Source organism: Narcine bancroftii, chromosome 5 (genome assembly GCF_036971445.1).
Source record: "Narcine bancroftii isolate sNarBan1 chromosome 5, sNarBan1.hap1, whole genome shotgun sequence".
Classification (NCBI taxonomy): domain Eukaryota; kingdom Metazoa; phylum Chordata; class Chondrichthyes; order Torpediniformes; family Narcinidae; genus Narcine; species Narcine bancroftii.
The window spans coordinates 145,444,308-145,465,754 of NC_091473.1; the positions used below are offsets into that span (position 1 = coordinate 145,444,308).

The window sequence follows — 21,447 nt, forward strand, 5'->3', positions numbered from 1 at the left end:
TTAAGTAATCCCTGTCCCATCGGTGCTCTGTGATTAGTAAGGGATTGCTTAAGGTGGAAAGAAAAAGTTTGAAAACCCCTGTTTTAATCGTACCTCATTGACTCGTTATGTGCACGGTTTCATGACTCCAAAGGAAATGGGCCAATGACCATTTTTCTCAAGCCAAATATTTCAGTGACAATTGGGTCGAGAGCAGTGATTCCCAACCTTCCCTTCCCACTCACATCCCACCTTAAGCAATCCCTTACTAATCACAGAGCACCGATGGCACAGGGTTACTTAAAGTGGGATGTGGGTGGAAAGAAAAAGGTTGAGAACCACTGCAGATAGGGCAGGGCTTCGGGTGGCGGGCCAGATTCTTTTCCACAATGTAAAAATGTCATATTAGCGAAAGAATACACAAAACAAAATATAGGAGAAAACACATATCTATCTGTCAATCTCCAACCAGATGGCATTAACATCGACTTCTCCAATTTCCGTTCACCACTTCCCCATCTCTCTCTCTCTCTCTCTACTCCTGTCTTATTTTCTCCATCTCCCTACCCCCTTCCCACCCTTTTCTTAAAATTTAAATTAGACATCCAGCCCTCTAACAGGCCAATTCAGCCCACGAGCCCGTGCCGTCCAAATTACACCCCATTAACCTACATCCCTGTACGTTTTGAACGATTGGAGGAAACCCACGCAGACACGGGGAGAACGTACAAACTCCTTACTGACAGCACAGGATTCAAACCCCAGTCTGGTCCCGATCACTGGCGCTGTAAAGGCGTTTTGCTAACCATGCCCCTTATCAAAGCTGCCCCCTCCCCCATCACTCCTCAGCTTTTTTTTTTCCCTCTGTTTCCCTTCTACCTGTATCCACCTCTTACCTGTGAGCCCAGTAGTTGTCAATCTTTTTCTTTCCACTCACATCCCACTTTAACTAATCCCCATGCCATCGGTGGTGTGTGATTAGTAAGGGATTGCTTAAGGTGTGATGTGGGTGGGAAGAAAAAGTTTGAAAACCATTGTTTTAATCGGACCTCATAGGCTTGTTATGAACTCCAAAGGAAATGGGCTAATGACAATTTTTCTCCAGCAAAATATTTCAGTAACAATTTGTGTCTAGAGCAGTGATTCTCAACCTTCCCTTCCCACTCACATCCCACCTTAAGCAATCCCATACTAATCACAGAGCACTGATGGCATAGGGGTTACTTAAAGTGGGATGTGAGTGGAAAGAAAAAGGTTTGGAACCACTGAGTTAGCTTGTGCTCCCCTCGCTCCCTTCTAGTCATTCCCTCCTCCTGGTCACTCCTTCCTCCCCTCCTTCCAGTCACTTGCCCCTTCCCCGGTCACTCCCCTCCTCCCCCCTTTTTTAACTCAGGTGTCCACCTGATTTTCTTCACTTCTGACGAAGGGCCCAGACCCAAGTGTCCACTGCCTTTCCCTTCTTCTGGATGCTGCACGACCTGCTGAGCTCCTCCAGCACTCAAGCCAAGGATGGGCAGATTGTCTCTATCACCAGCAGGTCAGGCAGCATCGAGGCATGTTTCAGGCCTGAGCCCTTTCGACAGGAGTGCCAAAGATTGGGATAAGAAAATGGAGGGGGAGGGGTGGGGGGTGGAGAAGGAAAGGGGTTGAAACACAGGATAGCAAGTAAAAGCCACTGCTTGTGTAACAAACTGCAGGATCTGCATTTGAGGTGAGAGAGGGAAATTTTAAGGAGATGTTCAGGGTACAAAGAGAGTGGTGGTGGGTGCCTGGAACGGGGTAGCGGTGGAAGCAGATACAAGAGTTGTGTTTAAGAAGCTTCTAAACCAGCCATTCTCAACCCTTTTTGTTAAAAAAAGTTCTGGCACCTCAAAGTCCCCGGCGAAGCTGTCAAGTTTTGGTTTCTTCTGTACTTCTTTCCTGCCGACTACATAAATACTGTAAAAGAAAACAAGGCTTTGACTTGAATGTGCTGAGGCCCTTCTCGGGACCAAAGGCCTCCTGTTGAGAATGGCTGCTCTAGACAGACGCAGAAGGAAATGGGGAATATGGATAGCAGGTGAAATGTAGATTCATTTGGTTCATTGTTCAGCACAGACATCGTGGGCCGAGTGGCCTCTTTGGCCGCAGTATGAATTTAAATATATGATAGCACGCTAACAGGCCATTTCGGTCCACAAGCCCGTGCTGTCCAATTTACACCCAATTAATCAAACCCCACCCCAATACATTTTGAACAGTGGGAGGAAACCCACGCAGACACAGGGGAGAATGTACAAACTCCTGACAGATAGCTGGGGATTTGAACCCCGGTCCCGATTGTTGGCTCTGTAATGGCACTGTGCTAACCTCTAATTCTGAACTTGTTGATTCACTTGCATTTCTTGCAACGTGCAATTATAAAAATTCATTTCCCCTAAACAGCCCTCACACAAAGGACAGAAAAACAAAAGCCACGAGAACCATCTAGTTTATTGGCAATGCCAGGTTGGCCTCATTAATTCTCCTCAGTGGGTTTGGAGTGCCCACCCTGTGGGGCCTATTATCTTGTTTCAAAAGAGTGACCTCAGCACACAGACTTGACATGAGCACAGCGTCTCATGGGCAAGAGCTGGTTCTTAGCCAATCAGATCCACGGGGGTGGTGGTTCGAGGGACGTGTGTGCACACAGGCACCCTGGCTCTCTGAAAGAAGTTGGCAGTGCCACACAATCATTTACCCAGACTTTCAATTCTACTGAAACTAAAACAAAAAAGTCTACTTGGAAAAGTACTTTCTTTTACTAAAAGTTGAAGAGAGCGAAATCTCTGCTGGAAATTGAATGCCGAATGCAGGCAACTATCACTTCTGTTAAAGCTCACAAGAAGCAGTAGGTGCATGGGAGCACTGCCGCTGAGGTGTAGGTAGGTAGGCGGTAAGCAAGTTGTTTCCATTGGTGGGGGAAACCAAAACAAAGGGACAAAGCCTCAAGATTCAGGGGAGTAGATTTAGGAAGGAGATTTAGGAAGGAGCAGGCTCTTCCCAGAGGGTGGTGGATCTGAGGAATTCGCCCCTCATCGGAGCAGTGGAGGTGACCTCCATGAATGTATTTAAAGCAGAAGTCTGTGTGGAGGTTGCGGGAGGTGAATCCATGGACAATGTCTCTGAAGGGACTCTGATTGAAAGAAGTACCCAGCAATTTCTGCTGATGGCAGATCTGCCGGCCTAATGACAGACTAAAGCAAATTTCATGTGATATGACACATAATAAAACAGGTGTCATATTACATGACAATAAGGGAATTTTGAATCAGGGATCTGCTTTGGAAGGCAGCGATCTTGGCCGAAAGACAAGAATAATAATTCTTTTATCTAAAAGCCCCATAATCAAGAAGGGACCTAACCTCAATATCGGTTCATCTTGGACCAAAGCAATGGATTGAGTTCATCCTCAAAACTGGGGAAACGAGGGTTTGAGTGTGCAACACAGGAGATTTAGGTTCAACTAATCCAAATGGAATTCAGATCGCTGCCCAAGCAAAGCTTGCTACGTGGGACGAGTCAAGATGGTTCTTGGCTCAAGGAGATACAAAGGGCTTGCTTCTGCTACACGGTTATAATCTAGAGAGATGCCCCTTAAGAGCTCTGGTCACAAAGCTACAAGGAAGATAATGAGGCTGGAAAAGATTTGTATCTGGTTGGGAATGAAGGGCCTGATTCTCGAATATCTGGAAATACAAGCTACAAGCCCCACCTCGGTTGGTGCGTTCTTCAATCTCCGTCAGTTCTGGTTCCATACACTCATCCAGAGTGTTGGCATCTGTCGCGGGATTAATTAAGCAGGCATCTGCTTCAAACGTTCTCTCCTTGCGAATCCTGGCATAGCCCTAGAAATGAGAACCACAAAGAGACACCATCAGTGAGGAGTCTGCAGCCACTGGGCCGAGTGCGACGCATAAACTGGCCAGAGAAACCCAGCAGGTCACGCAGCATCCACAGCAAGTAAAGGGTGACCAAAGTTTCAGGCCTGGGCCCTTCATAAAGTTACAAAGCACAGATCAATTGTTCTTAACCTTTTTCTTTCCACTCACATCCCTCTTTAAGTATTCCCTAGGCCATCGGTGCTCCATGATTATTAAGGGATTGCTTAAGGTGGGATGTGGGTGGGAAGGGAAGGTTGAGAATCACTGCTCTAGACCCAAATGTTACTGAAATATTTTGCTGGAGAAAAATTGTCATTGGTCCATTTCCTTGGGAGATCTGAAACCGCGCACATAACGAGTCAATTTGGGACAATTAAAACAGTGATTTCCAAACTTTTTCTTTCCACTCACATCCCACCTTAAGTAATCCCTTACTAATCACAGAGCACCAATGGCGTAGGGATTACTTAAAGTGGGATGTGAGTAGAAAGAAAAAGGTTGAGAACCACTGGCCTATATGAATACAACACATTGGATATGAAAACACTAAGGATTTTCAGTGATGTCTTGGTGATAGGGTTAACAACTGACTCCTGCAGGAAATTTGTGATTTTCTATCAGTGTTATTGGGATTGAGGAATTTCCAGACCTCTCGTGTTCACGTACAAGAAGTATATACCCTTACCCAGCAGCGTCACTGGAGTAAGGGAGGGGGACAAGGTGAATAATACACAAACATGCTGGAGAAACTCTGCAGGTCGTGCAGCCCCCCCAATGAAGCATTTGGTAACAAATGTCTCAGGCTCAAGTTCAACATCAGGAATAAGCAAGTAAATGCTCTAATACAAAGGGAGGGAAAGGAAGGGAGGGAGGAAGGGGCAAAGGTAAGATGGGCGGGAGGGCTGCAGAGCTCAGAAGTGATGGGGGGTAAAGAGGGTAGCTATTTGAATGGAGAGGGAAGGGGTGGGAAATTGGAGGGAGAGACGGGGAGGGGTTGAACGGAAATTGGAGTTGATGTTAATCCCGTCTGGTTGGGATCGGCCAAGTCGGCATACAAGGTGCTGTTCCACCAATTTGCGGGTGGCCTCTGAGGTGGACAGAGCAAAGTTGCTCAGTCAAACGTTCTCTACACCCGGTCTCTCCAACGTAGAGGAGACCCCAGCGAGAGCATGGGATGCCAGAGATGATCCCTTCAGATTCACAAGTGCTGCTTCACTAGGGAGGACTGTTTGAGGCCCCGAATGGTGGTGGGGGAGGAGGGGTGGGGACAAGTGGAGCACCTCCTGCAGTCACAGGGGAAGGTGCCAAGGGGGATGACTGGTGGGAAAGAAAGTGCAGAGATTTACTAGGATGTGGCCGGGACTTGAGGAACTGAGTGACAGGGAGAGGTTAAACAGGTTAGGACTTTATTCCCTGAAAAGAAGAAGAATGAGGGGGGAATTTGATTGAGGTGTTCAAAATTATGAGGAGGAAATCGACAGAGGCTTTTTTTTCCCCACTGAGGGGAGGTGAGATACAAACCAAAGGATATGGGTTAAGAGTGAAAGGGGAAAGGTTTAGGGGGAACTTCTTCACACAGCAAGTGTTGGGAGTGTGGAATGAGCTTCCAGCTGATGTAGTGAATGCGGGGTCAATTTTAACATTTAAGAAGAATTTGGACAGGTACCTGGATGGGAGAGACCTGGAGGGCTAAGGACTGGGCGCAGGTCAGTGGAACTAGGCAGAATTATAGTTTGGCAAAGACTAGAAAGGTTAAAAGGCCTGTTTCTGTGACATTCTATCAGAGGAGCAGAATCTTCGACCTCTTGCCAGCAAGCTCTGCCACGGCTAGACTGCTTTGCGCACACAATCAGAAAGCGAAAGCAGAGATTGAATTCATGTAGCACCTGCCATGCTATTAAGGCACCCCAAATTCCACCCGCAAGGTCATCAGGCACTTTTGCTCTTCCATCCTGTGCACCGTGCGGCCCTCTCACTGCATTGCCAGGGATTAGACCGGATCTCCCTGGCTCCTCTGGGCAGAGAGAATCTGGGGCATAATCCCCAAGAATTCTGGGTCGTCAGCACAGCAGCTGTGATGCTCTGCTTTGTACCCACTATGGAGACCATCTATTCAAATGTGCTTGGGATAAAATATCTAACCGATTTGTTTTTTTTGTGCAGTAAAATCCCGTTATCCAGAATTCAAGCAACCAGCAAAGAAAAATTGCAGCAAATAAATCAGTAAGAAGTACATAAGTTTAAAATTGGTGCACTCCCCACCATGGTCAGCTCGCCAATCCACGCAATCTCAAGCAACTGGCAAATTAACTTATTAAATCCCCACTGATGGCGGTTACTGGGGTGGGGTTTACTGCATGTATATTTGTTCTGCTTTGCTTGTCTGTACATGTGTAATATCTGGTTGTGAGTTTCCATGTTTGGCACAGAGGACTGACTGGTGAACATGGTTACATCAGGCTGTACGTGTACAATCGGCTGATAATAAACTTCAAACGGAACTAATGCAGCAAAAGTGCTTTAATTTCTTTATTTCATCCCTAATATTAACATTACATTGAATTTCCGTCATTTAGATGCATTTTAAATTAAATTTTATGACTTTTTTAACATTGTTTTCTTCATTTTTAAATCTATTTCATGCCTTATAAAATAGCCCATAAAAGCACTGATGCGGCTGGGGAAGTGGTGAAGCGGCGTTTGCTGTTATTAGTAAGAGTATTGTGCAGCGGTCACGATCCAACTGTACAGCACCGACATTGGGAGGACTACACACAGTTCTGGTTCCCTCTCCCCCCAACCGCTACTGTGGGAGACGACGTTCTGCGGGAAAGGGTGCAGAAAAGATTCTCGGGTTTGGCTGGGACTGGAGGGTTTGAACTATCAGGGAGACTGGACGGGCAGAGAAGGGATTTTTGGGGGGGTGGTTTATAAATTCTCGAAGGTCACAGCCCCCAGTCTCGTAGCTGGGGATATCACAGTTAGCACAACGCTGTTACAGCGCCAGCAGCCAGGGTTCAAATTCGCCGCTGTCTGCAAGGAGCTTGTACGTTCTCCCCGTGACCTGCGTGGGTGGAATTTGCTCTCACAGGCGGGTGTAGAGGCCAGGTCATTGGGGGAATTTAAGGCAGAGATTGAGAGGCTCTTGATTAGCCAGGGAGAAGGCTGGGCAGTGAGGCTGAATGGGAAAATGGATCAGCTCATGTTTAAATGGCGGGGCAGACTCGAAGGCCTGAATATTTCAAGATCATTATCATCTGTACATATACAACCAGATGAAACAGCATTTCTCTAGACCACAGTCCAGTCCACATACATTCACAGCATATAGTAATCACATAAAAATAAAATTTAAAATAAATATTTTGGGGTGATTTACTTGGTTACAGGATACCATTCACCAATCTTACAGCCTGCAGGGAGAAGCTATTTCCACGCCTGGCCGTGCTGATTTTGATGTTCCTATCCCTCCTTCCCCGGGGACTCCAGTTTCCTCCCACCATTCAAAACATACCGGGGTGCAGTTTAATAGAGTGTCATTTTGGCGGCACGGACTCGTGGGGCCAAATTGGCCTTGTTACAGTGCAGCATGTCTAAATAAATAAATATTCTCGAGTTGGCCAGGTCATTGGGTAGGTGAGTCAGACCAAGGTAGATAGGTTTTTCATCAGGAATGGAATCAAAGGTCACAGGGAGAAGGCAGGAGAATGGGGCTGAAGAGGATAATAAATCTGCCATGATGGAATGGCAGGGAAATCAAGACGGGCCGAATGGCCTGATTCCATTCCTGAGTCTGATGATACCAAGTCCACCAGCAAAAGAAGCAGGTTCCCCACCACGGAGCACATCATTCTGACTGGGAGATGTCCCACCGACCCTTCACACCCTTGCACTACCGCCCCAGGCACCAGTGGGACCTTCACCACCGGGTCAAGGAGATGGACAACTCGGAATGGGCGACCATCGCTCACTTCAAGAGCAACTCCCAGGGCTGGGCCATGAAGGTCGACTCAAGGTTGAGACCACATGGCACGAAGAGCTCGTTTGTCCGTCACGCTTGTCGACCAGCACACATTCGTGCCCAGCTCTGCTTGGTCCTGCTTAACCGCAGGGACAGAACCACACAGCGTGGAGGGAGGCCAATTGATCCGCTGTGTTCGTGCTGACTCGTGGGCACCCATCTGTCCGTCTCAAGCACTGGGCACAGCCTTCAACATGCAGGTGATTTGTGTGCTGCTCTAGCCTTCCAAGTACACCCTGCTCTCTGGCTGAGAAATGCTCCACCCTGGACCTCCTAACTCTTAGAGCACAATTAGCACCTCGCTATTACAGCGCCAGTGACATGGGTTCAAATCTGACACTATCTGCAAGGAGCTCGTACGTTCACCCCATGTCTGCGTGGGAGGTGTCCTCCGGATGCTCCAGCTTCTTCCCACGTTCCAAAGACTTACAGAGTCAAAGGCTTCATTGATCACATGGGTATAATTGGGTAGCACGGTCATGTCGGCCAAAGGGCCTGTTACTCTCTCTCTAAATTGATAATATGTCCTTAAATGTTATACACCTTCTGATATGAGCAAAGATTACCTGGAGTCAACCTGATCTGCATCCTTTACTGCATCCAGTGGCCTCCCCTTCATTGGCAAGACTGAACATAGACTTGGAGATCAATTCGTTGAGCCCTTTCACTCTGTCCACTGAATCAGCAAGGACCCCCCCCCCCCACCCACACCCTCCCCAACAGTGGCCACCCATTTGAATTCCAAACTCCACTGTCACATTATCTATCCATGGACTCGTGCACTGCCAAACCAAGGCTAGCTGCAAATTTTAAAATCTTATTTACAACACAGATGAACCCAATTCCAACCACTGAAACCTGTACTGCCCAATTAACTTACATCACCACATGTGTCTGGAGGGTGGGAGTCAACTGGAGCACCTGGAGGAAACCCACACAGACACGGGGAGAACATGTAAACTTCTTACAGACAGCATCGGATTCAAGCCCAGGTCCCCGGCGCTGTAACAGCGCCATGCTAACCGTGCCACCCCCTTCTAGAGGAACAAAACGTCACTATCTCCGCACGCTCTAGCCAGGCGGCATTAACATCGCCTTTCCAATTCTCTGTTAACCCCCTTCCATGTCGCTCTTTCCCTCCCCGTCTCTTCACCTCCAGATCTACCCAGCCCCTTCCCTTCTCCATTCGGATAGCAACCCTTCTTCACCCTCCTCCCTCTCCCCCATCCTCCCTCTCCCCCATTACCCCTTACTTTCTACCCTCCCCCCCTTAACTCTTATTGGTCAGCCTGTTCTCCTCCCCCATCTCCCTCCTCCCCTCCCTCCACATTTTATTCAGGTGTCTGCCTATTTGCCTAGTTCCTGAGGTGAAGGGCTCAGGCCTGAAACATCACCGGCCTATCTCTCGCTACAAGAACATCAGAAACAGGGCAGGGGGTCAGCCACCCTGGCCATCGAGCCTCCTCTGCCATTCAATGAGATCTGATGATCAGCTCCACCTCCCTGCCTTTTCCCTTTATCCCTTAATCCCTTTACTATGTTAAAAATCTATCCAACCCTGACTTCAATCTATTTACTGAGGTCATCTTCACTGCTTCAACGAGCAGCAAATTCCAGAGATTCACCATCCTCTGGAAAAGGTAGCTCCCCTTCATCTCTGCTCTGAATCTTGTGGCTCTGTCCCCTGGTTCCAGTTGCCCGCACCAATGAGAATAACTTACCTCTCTCTATTTTATCGATGCGTTTCATAATTTTATATTTCTATAAGATCCCCTCTTTTTCTTCTAAATTCCAGTGAGTACAGTCCCAGATGATTTAATCCCTCCTCATCGGCTAACCCCCTTATCTCTGGGTTCAACCTGGTCAACTTCCTCTGCACCGCCTCCAAAGCCAGTCCGTCCTTCCTCAAGTAAGGAGTCCAGAACTGCACGCAGTTCTCCAGATGCGGCTTCACCCGGACCTTGCACAGTTGCAGCATTAACTCCCGGCTCCTAAATTCAAGCCCTCCAGCAATGAAGGTCAACATTCCATTTGCCATCTTCATTACCTCCTGCACCTGCAAATCAATCTTTTGCGATTCATGTACAAGCACTCTCATGTCCTTCTGCACGCAGCACATTGCAATTGCTTTCCATTTAAATAATAATCTGATCTTCCATTTTTCCTTCCAAAGTTTATAACCTCACATCTGCCAACATGCGAGGTTATCCACGTGATGCTGTGTGACTTGCTGAGTTTCTCCTAAAATGAAATCAGTCTGCACAGGACCGTCTACACTGGCAAACCTTTTAGCCATAGCCCGAATCATGGCGCAGGCTGGATTCATAACAGAATCTGTCTGTGTCTCATCAATGACTGGCCTGTCAACCACACCGCAGGGACAACTTTACCCTCTCCAAGGTCACTTCCTAATAACAACGAAACCCCCCACGGTAAACTTGATTGGATCCCTATCGTTAAAAAAAAAGGTCCATCAACTACTACTGATTTCAACGCAATCCTGTGCGGAGGTATCACCTCCACCCCCCCCGCTCCCCCCTCATGACCGTGAACAAAATTTATTTCACCCATGGCAGTCTCCAAAACACTGTCTAACACAAATGACTAGGCAGCCCCAGTATCTCAGAGGATTTGCACTGTCACTTGTGGTTTCAATTCCTTTACTGAAACCAAACCCACTGACACGTAATAGTTGAATTCAACCCTAATGTTATCAGCAGGTCTGGAACCTTGTTGATTTCTCGGTGTTTCATCTCTTTGGACCCAGGCAGCTGGCCCTGCCTCCCTTTCTTCCTTTTTTCTTAGCACGGAACAATTTGCCAACATGTAACCAGGTTTCTTACAATAATGGCAAAGGGGACCCGAAGGTTTTTCTTTTCCTTGCTTCTCTTCATCTTTACCCCTAGCACTACCTCCCAATTTATTTTCTAACTTGGATAGTCCACCTTACCCTCTTAGAAGGTTTTACATGGCACAAATTTAACTTGGTGGGTTAAAGCATACTTATCTACTAATTTAGCAGATTCCTGCCAAGTTTCCACTCCTTTTTCATCTAAATATGCTTTTATGTCATTTGGAATTCACCTTTTAATTTCATTAGCTAACACCAGCTCTCTCCGTCTGTTATAATCATCATTTATTTTTTATTTTGATGTGCATCATTGGTCAAAGCAGCTTTGTTGAATGCAAAATCCATATGGCTGGTTCACCGATTTCCTCAAATTCCTGAATTTTTGCCTAAGCGCTTCTGGAACCAATTCATAAGCTTTAACGAGGCCTTACTTCACACTCTCGTAATCAGCGGCTTGTTTTGTAGTAAGGGCAGAGTAAGCCTGCTGGGCCTTCCTTTTCATCATGCTCTGTAACACGAGGGGCCGGTGGTCTTTTGGCCACTTTGAACTCTCAAAATGCTGGAAGTATTTATCAATCTCAGCTTCATCAAATGGAGGAACTAACCTAACCTCCTGACAAGTCATAAACCTTTCACTAGGACCAGAAGGTGGATCCCCTTCACTCCCCTTCTCTCTGCCAAACTCCCTTCACCTCTCTGCTTCCTTCGCCTCAAATCTACGTTTCTCTAACTCAATCTGTACCAGCGGTTACTGCTGCTCAAGGGATTTACTGTCAGGAAACTGTTTGAACTCCTTCTCTCCAAACTTCCCCGCTGCCAAATATAGCTTTTAAACTATAATTCTCTGGAATCCACCTTTTCCATTCTCACAACAAGCTCAAACTTTTGGGCAATTACCATCAACTCATTCTATCCATGCAAACCCACAGAGGATGGCGATTTCAAAAACTCATCGATGCCCATTGCCGTCGTTTCCCCACACACCCACGAGCCTTTTAACTGGCTTTCAAAAAGGTATTTTAATCAATCAAATTGAAAATTAATTGATCAATAAGCTCCCATTTTGGTCAGATCCAGGACAATCCCCCAATTTGTTGCATTGCTCACCAGCAGCAATAGAAATTCACCAAAGCAATGTTACATTTTTCTTTTAATACACTATTTTTATGTGTGTGAGTTTTCCAAAGTTCAGTACAATCCCTTGTCCAAACACAGGCTTTTAAGCTGGCGCACAGAAGTAATCACAAATGAGGTAGCAGAGACTGAGTGACCAGACTGCCCCTTGTCGAGTTTCTTCCAAAGAAAAGATACTTTCGTACGTCCCTTTTCCTTGCATAGGGGAAACGAAACAATGGCCAGCGAGGGGCTCAACGGCCAGGGGACCTGCACAGGCTGCAGGGGCCTTGAGGTTGGGGGGCCCGTGCGGGCTGTTGGGAGACTGGTTCGCAGGAATCAGGTATCAGAACTGGGATTTGAGAGGGTGTGGAGGGCAAGAAGGACTCCCAATGGGCCCTTGGGCGCCGAAGACTTCCTGATCGTGTCAGAGGCTTTGACCTGGAGTTCGGGTTGCTGATGGATCAAACAGAAGACTGCGCGGCTGTAGAGGAGAACCTGCGGACTTTGAAGAGATTCTTTCTCTTAACTTAAGGGGCCACCGGACAATGCTAATGGCGACTTTGCCTGCCTTACAGAAAAGGAAATTTCGTGTCTGTTTTGTTACATGACAATAAAAGAATCTGGAAGCATTTTGTAGGCCTTGGTCCCGTAAAGCAGCGCCCGGCCACCGAACCCCAGCAAGGTGGGGAACTGCACTCTCTGCCCCCACCTCAGCCACCCCCTGCGCACTGCTGCATGGTAAGACGGGAGCAGCTCATTGCAGGGAGAGTGGAAATGCAATCCAGTCCCTAGCAGTGCTGCAAAAATGAAAATGGCTCAAGGTTTAAACATTTGCTCTCACCGGAGTAAATATTCCCTTGGCCAGTTTGAAAATTTAAGTCAATCTGTTGGCCTGGACCAATCCCAGCTCTGATTCCCACCTGGCTGCTAGATACCTCAAGCCTCTGACGGTTCAAGATCAGTCTCAACCCTCCCATGTATTCGATGACTCAGCAACCACGGCTGTCTGGGGAACAGAACTCCCTGGGTCCTCCATGTGAAGAAATCTCCGCCTGGCCCTGCCGCCTTCCCAAGACCTCGCCCCCCCCCCCCCCACCCAGTTCTCACATTCCCTGCCTGTTCACAGAATTGTAGAAAATGGGAGGCCATTCAGCCCTTTGAGCCTGCACCAGTCCTGCTTTGTCTCTGTGACTTCTTGATCCCTTTAACCATCAGGGCAACTCCCTTTTGAATAAGTCTTGAATATGTGGTCACGAGTTAACAGCTTTCTGAGTGAAGTTTTCTCCTCACGAAAAATGGCGGCGCTGCCACAGCTGCGGTACCGGAGGCACTGCCGGTGGGGCGGACGTGGGAGAGCAGGAAGCAGAGACACGGCACTGCCCCAAAGGGTTCAATCGCCCAGTCCTCATGCTGTCAGCCACGGACAGGCTTTAAGCAGTCCATTAAGGGGGACGGCGGTGCTTTTATTTTAACCGCAGAGGTCTGTGCCCAAGAAGGCGGCGCCTGTGCTCGGCAGCGGCCTCAAGGGGTGGCAGAATCCGGGGGAGCAGCTACCCAGTGCAGGGCACCAGAAACCACAACATACCCTGCTGAGGAGGAGGAGACCTTCCTTCAGGACGGTGACCACAGCGGCGGACCAGCAAGGGGATCATCAGCTGAAGGTCCCACACACGCTGCGGGCGACTTGCAGTCGGAAACCCACACAGGCTGTGGGCTGCTGGAGACTGGCTCATGGGAACTAGGTATGGGAGCCGGGATTCAAGTGTATTCAAGGCAAGAAGGGCTCCCTAAGGGTCAAGAAGGCTTCTTGATCGCATCAGAGTGACTTAAGACAGGCAGAAGGCAATTTTGTGTCATATTACATGTTCTGTAGCATTACATGACAATGAAGGAGAATTGAATCTAATCTTAAATATCTTTTGCCCCCCCAACCACTCCCCCCCTCCCCCCCATATCCTCAGACTGGACTTTTCCCAACATCAGGAGGAACATCTCCCCAGAACATAGAAAACATAGAAAAGAGGTGTAGGAGTCGGCCATTTGGCCCTTCAAGCCTACACCGCCATTCATTTTGATCATGGCTGATCATCCATTCGGTACCCTGTTCCAGATCTCTCTCCATACCCCCTGATCCCCCTAGTCACAAGTACTAAATCTAACTCTCTCTTAAATATAGTTATGGAACCGACCTCAATCACTTCCTGTGGTAGAGAATTCTGAGTGAAAAAATTCTTCCTCATCTCACTCCTAAAGGACGTCCCCTTTATTCTTAAACTGTGACCCCTGGTTCTAGACTTACTCAACATTGGGAACAATCTTCCTGCATCTAGCCTGTCAAATCATTTAAGAATTTTGAAACTCCTAATTGTCTAAACTCCCGCGAGTACAAGCCCAGTCGTTCTAGCCTTTCTTCATATGCAAGTCCCGCCATCCCTGGAATCAATCTGGTCAACCTTTTCTGCACTTTCTCCATGGCAATGATGTCCTTCCTCAGATAAGGAGACCAAAACTGAACACAATACTCCAGGTGAGGTCTCACTAAGGCCCTATACAACTGCATCAATACCTCTCTGCTCCTGTACTCGATTCCTCTTGATATGAACGCCAACATACCATTCGCCTTTTTTACTGCTTACTGCACCTGCCTGCCCACTTTTAATGACTGATGCACAGCGACACCCAGGTCTCTTTGCGTCTCCCCTGTTCCTAATTGGATACCATTAAGATAGTACTCAGCCCTCCCATTCTTTCCTCCAAAGTGGATAACCACACACTTATCCACATTATATTGCATCTGCCATGCATTTCCCCACTCACCCAACCTGTCCAAGTCACCCTGCACACTCTTAACAGCCTCTACACAGCTTACAACGCCACCCAGCTTCGTGTCATCTGCAAACTTGGAAATTTTGTTTTCTATTTCCTCATCTAAATCATTAATATATATCGTAAATGACTGGGGTCCTAGCACTGAGCCTTGTGGTACCCCACTAGTAACTGACTGCCATTCTGAAAAGTACCCATTTATTCCTACTCTTTGCTTCCTATCTGTCAACCAATTCTCTATCCACCTCAATACCATATCCCCTATACCGTGTGCCTTAAGCTTGTATAGTAATCTCCTGTGTGGGACCTTAACAAAAGCCTTCTGAAAATCCAGGTAACCCACATCTACTGGTTCTCCCCTATCCACTCTACTAGTTACATCCTCAAAATTAGATTAGTCAGACACGATTTTCCCTTCATAAAACCAGGCTGGCTGGGACCAATTAATTCACCACTTTCCAGATGTGCCGCAATCACATCTTTAATAACTGACTCTAACATTTTCCCCACTACCGATGTCAAGCTAACCGGTCTATACTTCCCTGATTTCTCTTTCCCTCCCTTTTTAAAAAGTGGAGTTACATTAGCCACCCTCCAGTCCTCAGGAACTAACTACTCCAGAATCTAAAGAGTTTTGAAAAATTATCAACAATGCATCCACTATTTCATGGGCTACTTCCTTTAGCACTCTGGGATGCAGACCATCTGGCCCTGGGGACTGGTCTGCCTTTAATCCCTTCAATTTATCCAACACAATCTCATAGCTTACACTTATTTTCCCCAGTCCTTACATCACATTAGCCCCATGGTCCCCTATTATTTCCTGAAAATTATTCATATTTTCCTTAGTGAAGACCAAACTAAAGTAGTTATTTAATTGGTCTGCCATGTCCTTGTTCCCTATGACCAATTCACCTGTTTCTGACTGCAAGGGACCCACATTTGTCTTTACTCGTCTCTTTCTCTTTACATATCTATAAAACCTTTTGCAGACATTTTTTATGTTCCCTGCCAACTTTCTCTCATAATCTCTTTTGCCTTTCCTGATTAATCCTTTTGTCTTCCTCTGTAGAACTCTGAATTTCTCCCAATCCTCTGGTATTCTGTCTTTCCTGGCTAGTCTATATGCTTTCTCTTTACACTTGATACACTCCCTGATTTCCCTTGTTATCCAAGGATGTACTACCCTCCTTGAGTTATTTTTTTTCTAAACCGGGATGAACCAATGCTGTATTTCATCCAGGTGATCCTTAAATGCTTGCCATTGCCTTTCTACAGTTAATCCTTTAAGTAACATTTGCCAATCTAACTTAATCAATTCGCATCTCATACCCTCAAAGTCACTCTTCTTTAAGTTCAGAACCTGAGTTACAGAATTAACCCTGTCACTTTCCATCCTAATGTAAAATTCCACCATATTGTGGTCACTCTTGCCCAAAGGGCTTCGCACAACAAGATTGTTAACTAACCCTTCCTCATTACTCAGAACCCGGTCGAGAATGGCCTGTTCCCTCGTTGGTTCTTCAACATTCTGGGTTAGAAAATTATCCCGTATAACTTCTAAGAAATCGTCCTCATCAGTACCCTTACCAATTTGATTCATCCAGTCTATATGGAGATTAAAGTCACCCATTATAATTGCCTTGCCTTTGTTGCACGCATTTCCAATTTCCTGTTTAATGCCATCCCCAACCTCTCTACTACTGTTAGGTGGTCTATATACAACTCCCACTAACGTCTTCTTCCCCCTTGCATTTTGCAGCTCTACCCATATTGATTCCACATCATTCAAGCTAACATCCTTCCTTTCTATTGCTTTTAACTCCTCTCTAACCAATACCTCCTTTTCCTTCCTGTCTGTCCCTCCTGAATATTGAAAATCCATGAATGTTAAGCTCCCAGCCTTGGTCCCCTTGAAGCCATGTCTCTGTGATCCCAACTATATCATAGTCATTTACAGCTAGCTGCACATTCAAATCATCCACCTTATTCGAATACTCCTTGCATTAAGACATAAGGCCTTCAAGCTTGTTTTTACCAGAGCCTTAACCCAATCACCATTATGCTGTAAAGTGGCCCTTTTACATTTTTGCCCTGAGGTCACCTGCCTGCCTCTTTTGCTTTTCACCCTCCTATCTCTGACTTCTTCCCTCATGCTAAACCCCTCCGTCTCTCTACTCCTGATCCCATCCCCCTGTCACATTAGTTTAAACCGAACACTCTCCTGAGGGCATTGAACCCGGCCCTGTCCAGATGGACTATCCTGTTTGAACTGATCCCATCTGCCCCAAAACCGATTCCAATGCCCCAAGAATCTGAACCCTTCCCTCCTACAGCACTGTTCAAGCCACATATTCAATCTATCAGTTGAACGCAGTGACACGGGATTACAGGGTGGTACGGAAGGTGTATGACATGCTTGCCTTCGTCAGTCGGGGCACTGAGTTCAGGAGCGTCCAATTACAAGTGCAAAAGGCATTGGTGAGACTGCACTTGGAACACAGCCGTTCTAGCCACTCAGGCGGAGGAAGGAGGTCACCGAGCTGGAAAAGGGGTGGGGGGGGTGGGGGTGGGGGAGGGGGTTGAGATTCATGAGGACATTACCCAGGACTGGGGTCATCTGGAGACTGGGTAGGTTTGGATAAGCATGGAGAGCAGCGGGCCAAAATTGACCCTATACAGTTTTATAAGATTGTAGGGGACATGATGACAATTCACTTTATAGCCATTGTACCAGTAAACAATAGACAAGTGTAGGCCCTTCGGCCCGTCGAGCCAGCACCGCCATTTTACAGATCATGGCTGATCACTACCATCAGTACCCCTTTCCAGCCTTATCCCCATAACCCTTAACTCCTTTGCCACTAGAGTCTTATCTAACTCTCTTTTGAACATAATCAGCGAATCTGCCTCTACCACCCTCTGTGGCAGAGCATTCCACAGATTCACACTTCTCTGGGTAAAAAAATGTTTTCTCATCTCCGTCCTAAAGGGCCTACCCTGTATTCTTAAACCATGCCCTCTAGTCCTCGTCTCCCCCATCATTGGGAACAAGTAATCCGACTTCACCCTGTCTATCCCCTTGATAATTTTGTATACCTCAATCATGTCCCCCCTCATCCTTCTAAACTCCATCGGATACAAGTCCAGTTTTTCTAGCCTTTTAGCCTTTCAGCAATGAAATACAACCAGCAACGTCCGGACGTTAAAGAAATAGCTGTAAACATTATAGTAAAACTTGTGTAATTAAAACCAACAGTGACACTATTCTACAACTATCTGCTGATTTGACAACGTGATTGCCGTTCCCCTCAGCGCCCTGATTCAGTGTTTCCACAGAGTCACACCTTCGTACAAAAAGCATTTCTTCAGCCAACTGGCGCTCAATCGAAGACTCCTGTAGCGTCTGCCCGATGGGAGAAGAGTGAGTAGACCGTGATTGGGGTGCGTTGCATCTTTGATAACGTTTCTACCCTGCCCACACATTGTTCCCTTTAGATGTTTTCGATGGGAGGCAATAATCCAATGATCCATTGGGCAGTTTTCATTGGGGGTGCCTGGCGATCTGGTGCAATACAATTCCCATGCCGCACCAAAATCCCAGGCGTCAGCATGCTCCACCTCGTGCAGCTGCAGGAATCCAACAGTATCCTGGGACAGAGGTGGATCGTCCTCACGCTCCTGAAAAAAATAACGGTGCCGTTGTGCCTTTTTTTTAAAAAAAATCAGAACTGAAGAATTCAAGGACCAAGTGAGATCTTCAGAGATATGGATGCCAAAGGACTTAAAGCTTGATAAACGGTCCACCACCGCTCCATTAACGTACATTAAGATGCGAATGTGGCTTCTGGCACGGTGATCTCCTTGGTGGTGAGTGTCAAGCCAGTACACCACAAGGCCAGGTGCTGGATCCCATCCCTATAGGCTGTTTCATCGTCCCCTTTAATCATGGTGACACCAATTCAAATTTGTACTATACATAGGAATGCAGTCGGAGGTAAAGAGGGAATACAAAAAGGGGCTCAACACACAACCCTGATACACGCCAGTATTCAAGGTAAGAATGGAAGAGAAAATATTGTCCAGTTTAACAGATTGAGATCTGTTAGGAAGTCCAAAATCTAATCACAAAGGGATGGGCTGATACCATGCAGACAAAGTTTGGTTACCAGTTTAAGAGAGGACAAGGTGAAAGGTTAAGAGTACTCCAAATCTTCTTCATGGTAGGAAGAGACCACTAGCCCAGATATTTTGAATTGGGATTAGGACTACCTGGGCATCCGTCTGCGAGGTTGGGGTTCACGGTTGAGAGAACAACCTACATCAGTGGTTCTCAACCTTTTTCCACTCACATCCCACTTAAAGTAATCCCTAGGCCATCAGTGCTGTGATTAGTAAGGGATTGCTTAAGGTGGGATGTGAGTAGGAAGGGAAGGTGGAGAATCACTGCTCTAGACCCAATTGTTACTGAAATATTTTGCTTGCAAAAAATGGTCATTGGCCCATTTCCTTTGGAGTTCTGAAACCGTGCACATAACGAGTCAATGAGATACGATTAAAACAGTGGTTTTCAAACTTTTTCTTTCCACCCATCTCCCACCTTAAGCAAACCCTTACTAAACATAAGAGCACCGATGGTGTAGGGATTACTTAAAGTGGGATGTGAGTAGAAGAGAAAGGTTGAGAAGCACTGACCTACATGCAACCTACGGAATCAAAAACAGTTGGAGGGGACCCATCATTTACAAATGGCAGTATCTAAATTACTACTAAACCATGGTCCACACCAAACTAGAAGGCCAATCAGCCCACCCAGTCAAGTCTAGCCCATTCCCCACAGACCTGTTTTCCTGCTGCTCACCCACAACGGGTCAGCTTCCATAGCCCAGTTATATAACCATATAACAATTTACAGTACAGAAACAGGCCATATCAACCCTTCTGTTCCGCACCGATTTACATGAAACCCCACTAGTTCCACCTACCTGCTCCCGTGCCCAGAACCCTCCAACCCCCTCACATCCATGTACTCATCTAACCTCCTCTTAAATGACAGAATTGACCCTGCCACAACTACCTCTTCCGGAAGGTCATTCCATTCAGCCACCACTCTCTGAGTGAAGAAGCTTCCTCTTATATTACATCTAAACTTTTGCCCCCTAACCCTTAACTTATGACCCCTCATTCCAATCTCACCTCCCCTCAAGGGGAAGATCCTATTCACATCTACTCTATCCATCCACCTCATAATTTTAAATACCTCAATCAAATTTCCCCCCTCAACCTTCTACGCTCCAATGAATAAAGACCCAGTCTACTCAATCTTTCTTTGTATTCTAGACACTGCAATCCAGGCAACATTTTAGTAAACCTTCTCTGCATCTCTCTACCTTATTGATATACTTCCTATAATTTGGAGGCCAGAACTGCACACAATATTCCAAACTTGGCCTCACCTATGGACCCTGTACATCTTTAGGATGTGGGGGATGGAGGAAACGTGTGCACCTAGGGGTAGGGGGCCAGGAACCCAAAAAGGTTGTGGATAGAACTAGATATTCCACTTGGGTTGTATAAGAGCTTAGGATCGAACCCAGCTCTCTTTAACAGTTGTCCTGCAATCAAGTATAAAACTTACTTCTGATCAGCCACTTGGCCACCAAACTCTCAGCCCGGCTTAAAGGCTGCAGTTGGGCCCTGCTGGAGTTTTGTGGCCAATTCAAGCCACCAAATCCCAGAAGAAAGAAGTGATGTAACGGTAATCCCCAGGTGGTGGAACTGCAGTTCCATGGCTACAGTGTCCAGGATAAAACAGGTGTCTGGGTGGAGTTTGCACATTTGCCCATGACTGTGTAGATTTTCCCCAGGGGCTCCTGTTTCCTCCCATGTTCAACAGGCCTGCGGGTCAGTGGGCAAATTGCCACCGGAGTACAGGTGAGTAGTAAAATAGAGTCAAATTAGTGTACCAGAATCAGGTTTATTGTAATGAATGTGGGTCACGAAATTGGGTGCTGGTTGGTCAGAAAAGCTCAAGTCTATTATCATGTGTAACCCAAAGGTTTGGTTTGTAAGCATACCAGAGTATTGTGAGCAGTTTTGGGCTCCTCGTTTAAGAGAGGATGTGCTGACATTGGACAGGGTTCAGAGGATGTTCACAAGGATGACTTCAAGAATGAAAGGGTTCTCGTATGAGGAGCGTTTGACAGCTCATTGGAACTTAAGGGAGGGTGGGGGATCTCATTGGAACATTCTGAATATTGAAAGGCATGGAGAGAGTGGATGTAGAAAGCTTGTTTCCCATGGTGGGAGAGTCTGGGATAAGAGGCCACATCTGCTTAGAACAGAGATGCGGTGGAATTTCTTCAGCCAAAGGTTCTGTGAAATGTATTGCCACAGGCAGTGGTGGAGGCCAGGTCATTGGGGTATTTAAAGCAGGTTGATAGGTTCTTGATTAGCCAGGGGATCAAAGGTTTATGAGGAGAAGGCCGTGGCAGTGCAAATGGGTCGTCAAATGATTGAATGGGAGGGTAGACTTGATGGGTGAATAGCCTACTACTGCTCCAACACATCTTGTGGTCTGAGACATCCAACACCTAGTACAAGATGCAGCACAGAAGGGCAGAGTTGCAGAGAGAGATCAGAAGGTTCAGAGCAAAGGCAGCATGATGAGGTTCATTCACAAGTCTGACAACAGCAGGGAGGAAACCATCCCAGAATCTGGTGGTGCGCAAGGGGCCACTTCTGGGCAATGG

General features: G+C 46.8%; 1 protein-coding gene across 6 annotated transcripts in view; it reads right to left on the reverse strand.

Moving 5' to 3' along the window:
* Positions 1–21,447, reverse strand: part of samd13 (sterile alpha motif domain containing 13) — an 87,945-nt gene that overhangs the window by 50,396 nt on the left and 16,102 nt on the right. For all 6 annotated transcript variants that reach the window (XM_069939340.1, XM_069939344.1, XM_069939343.1 and 3 more), the window contains exon 3: positions 3,713–3,845. In XM_069939340.1, coding sequence (XP_069795441.1) covers positions 3,713–3,845 — 133 coding nt within the window. The remainder of the gene's footprint in view (positions 1–3,712; positions 3,846–21,447) is intronic.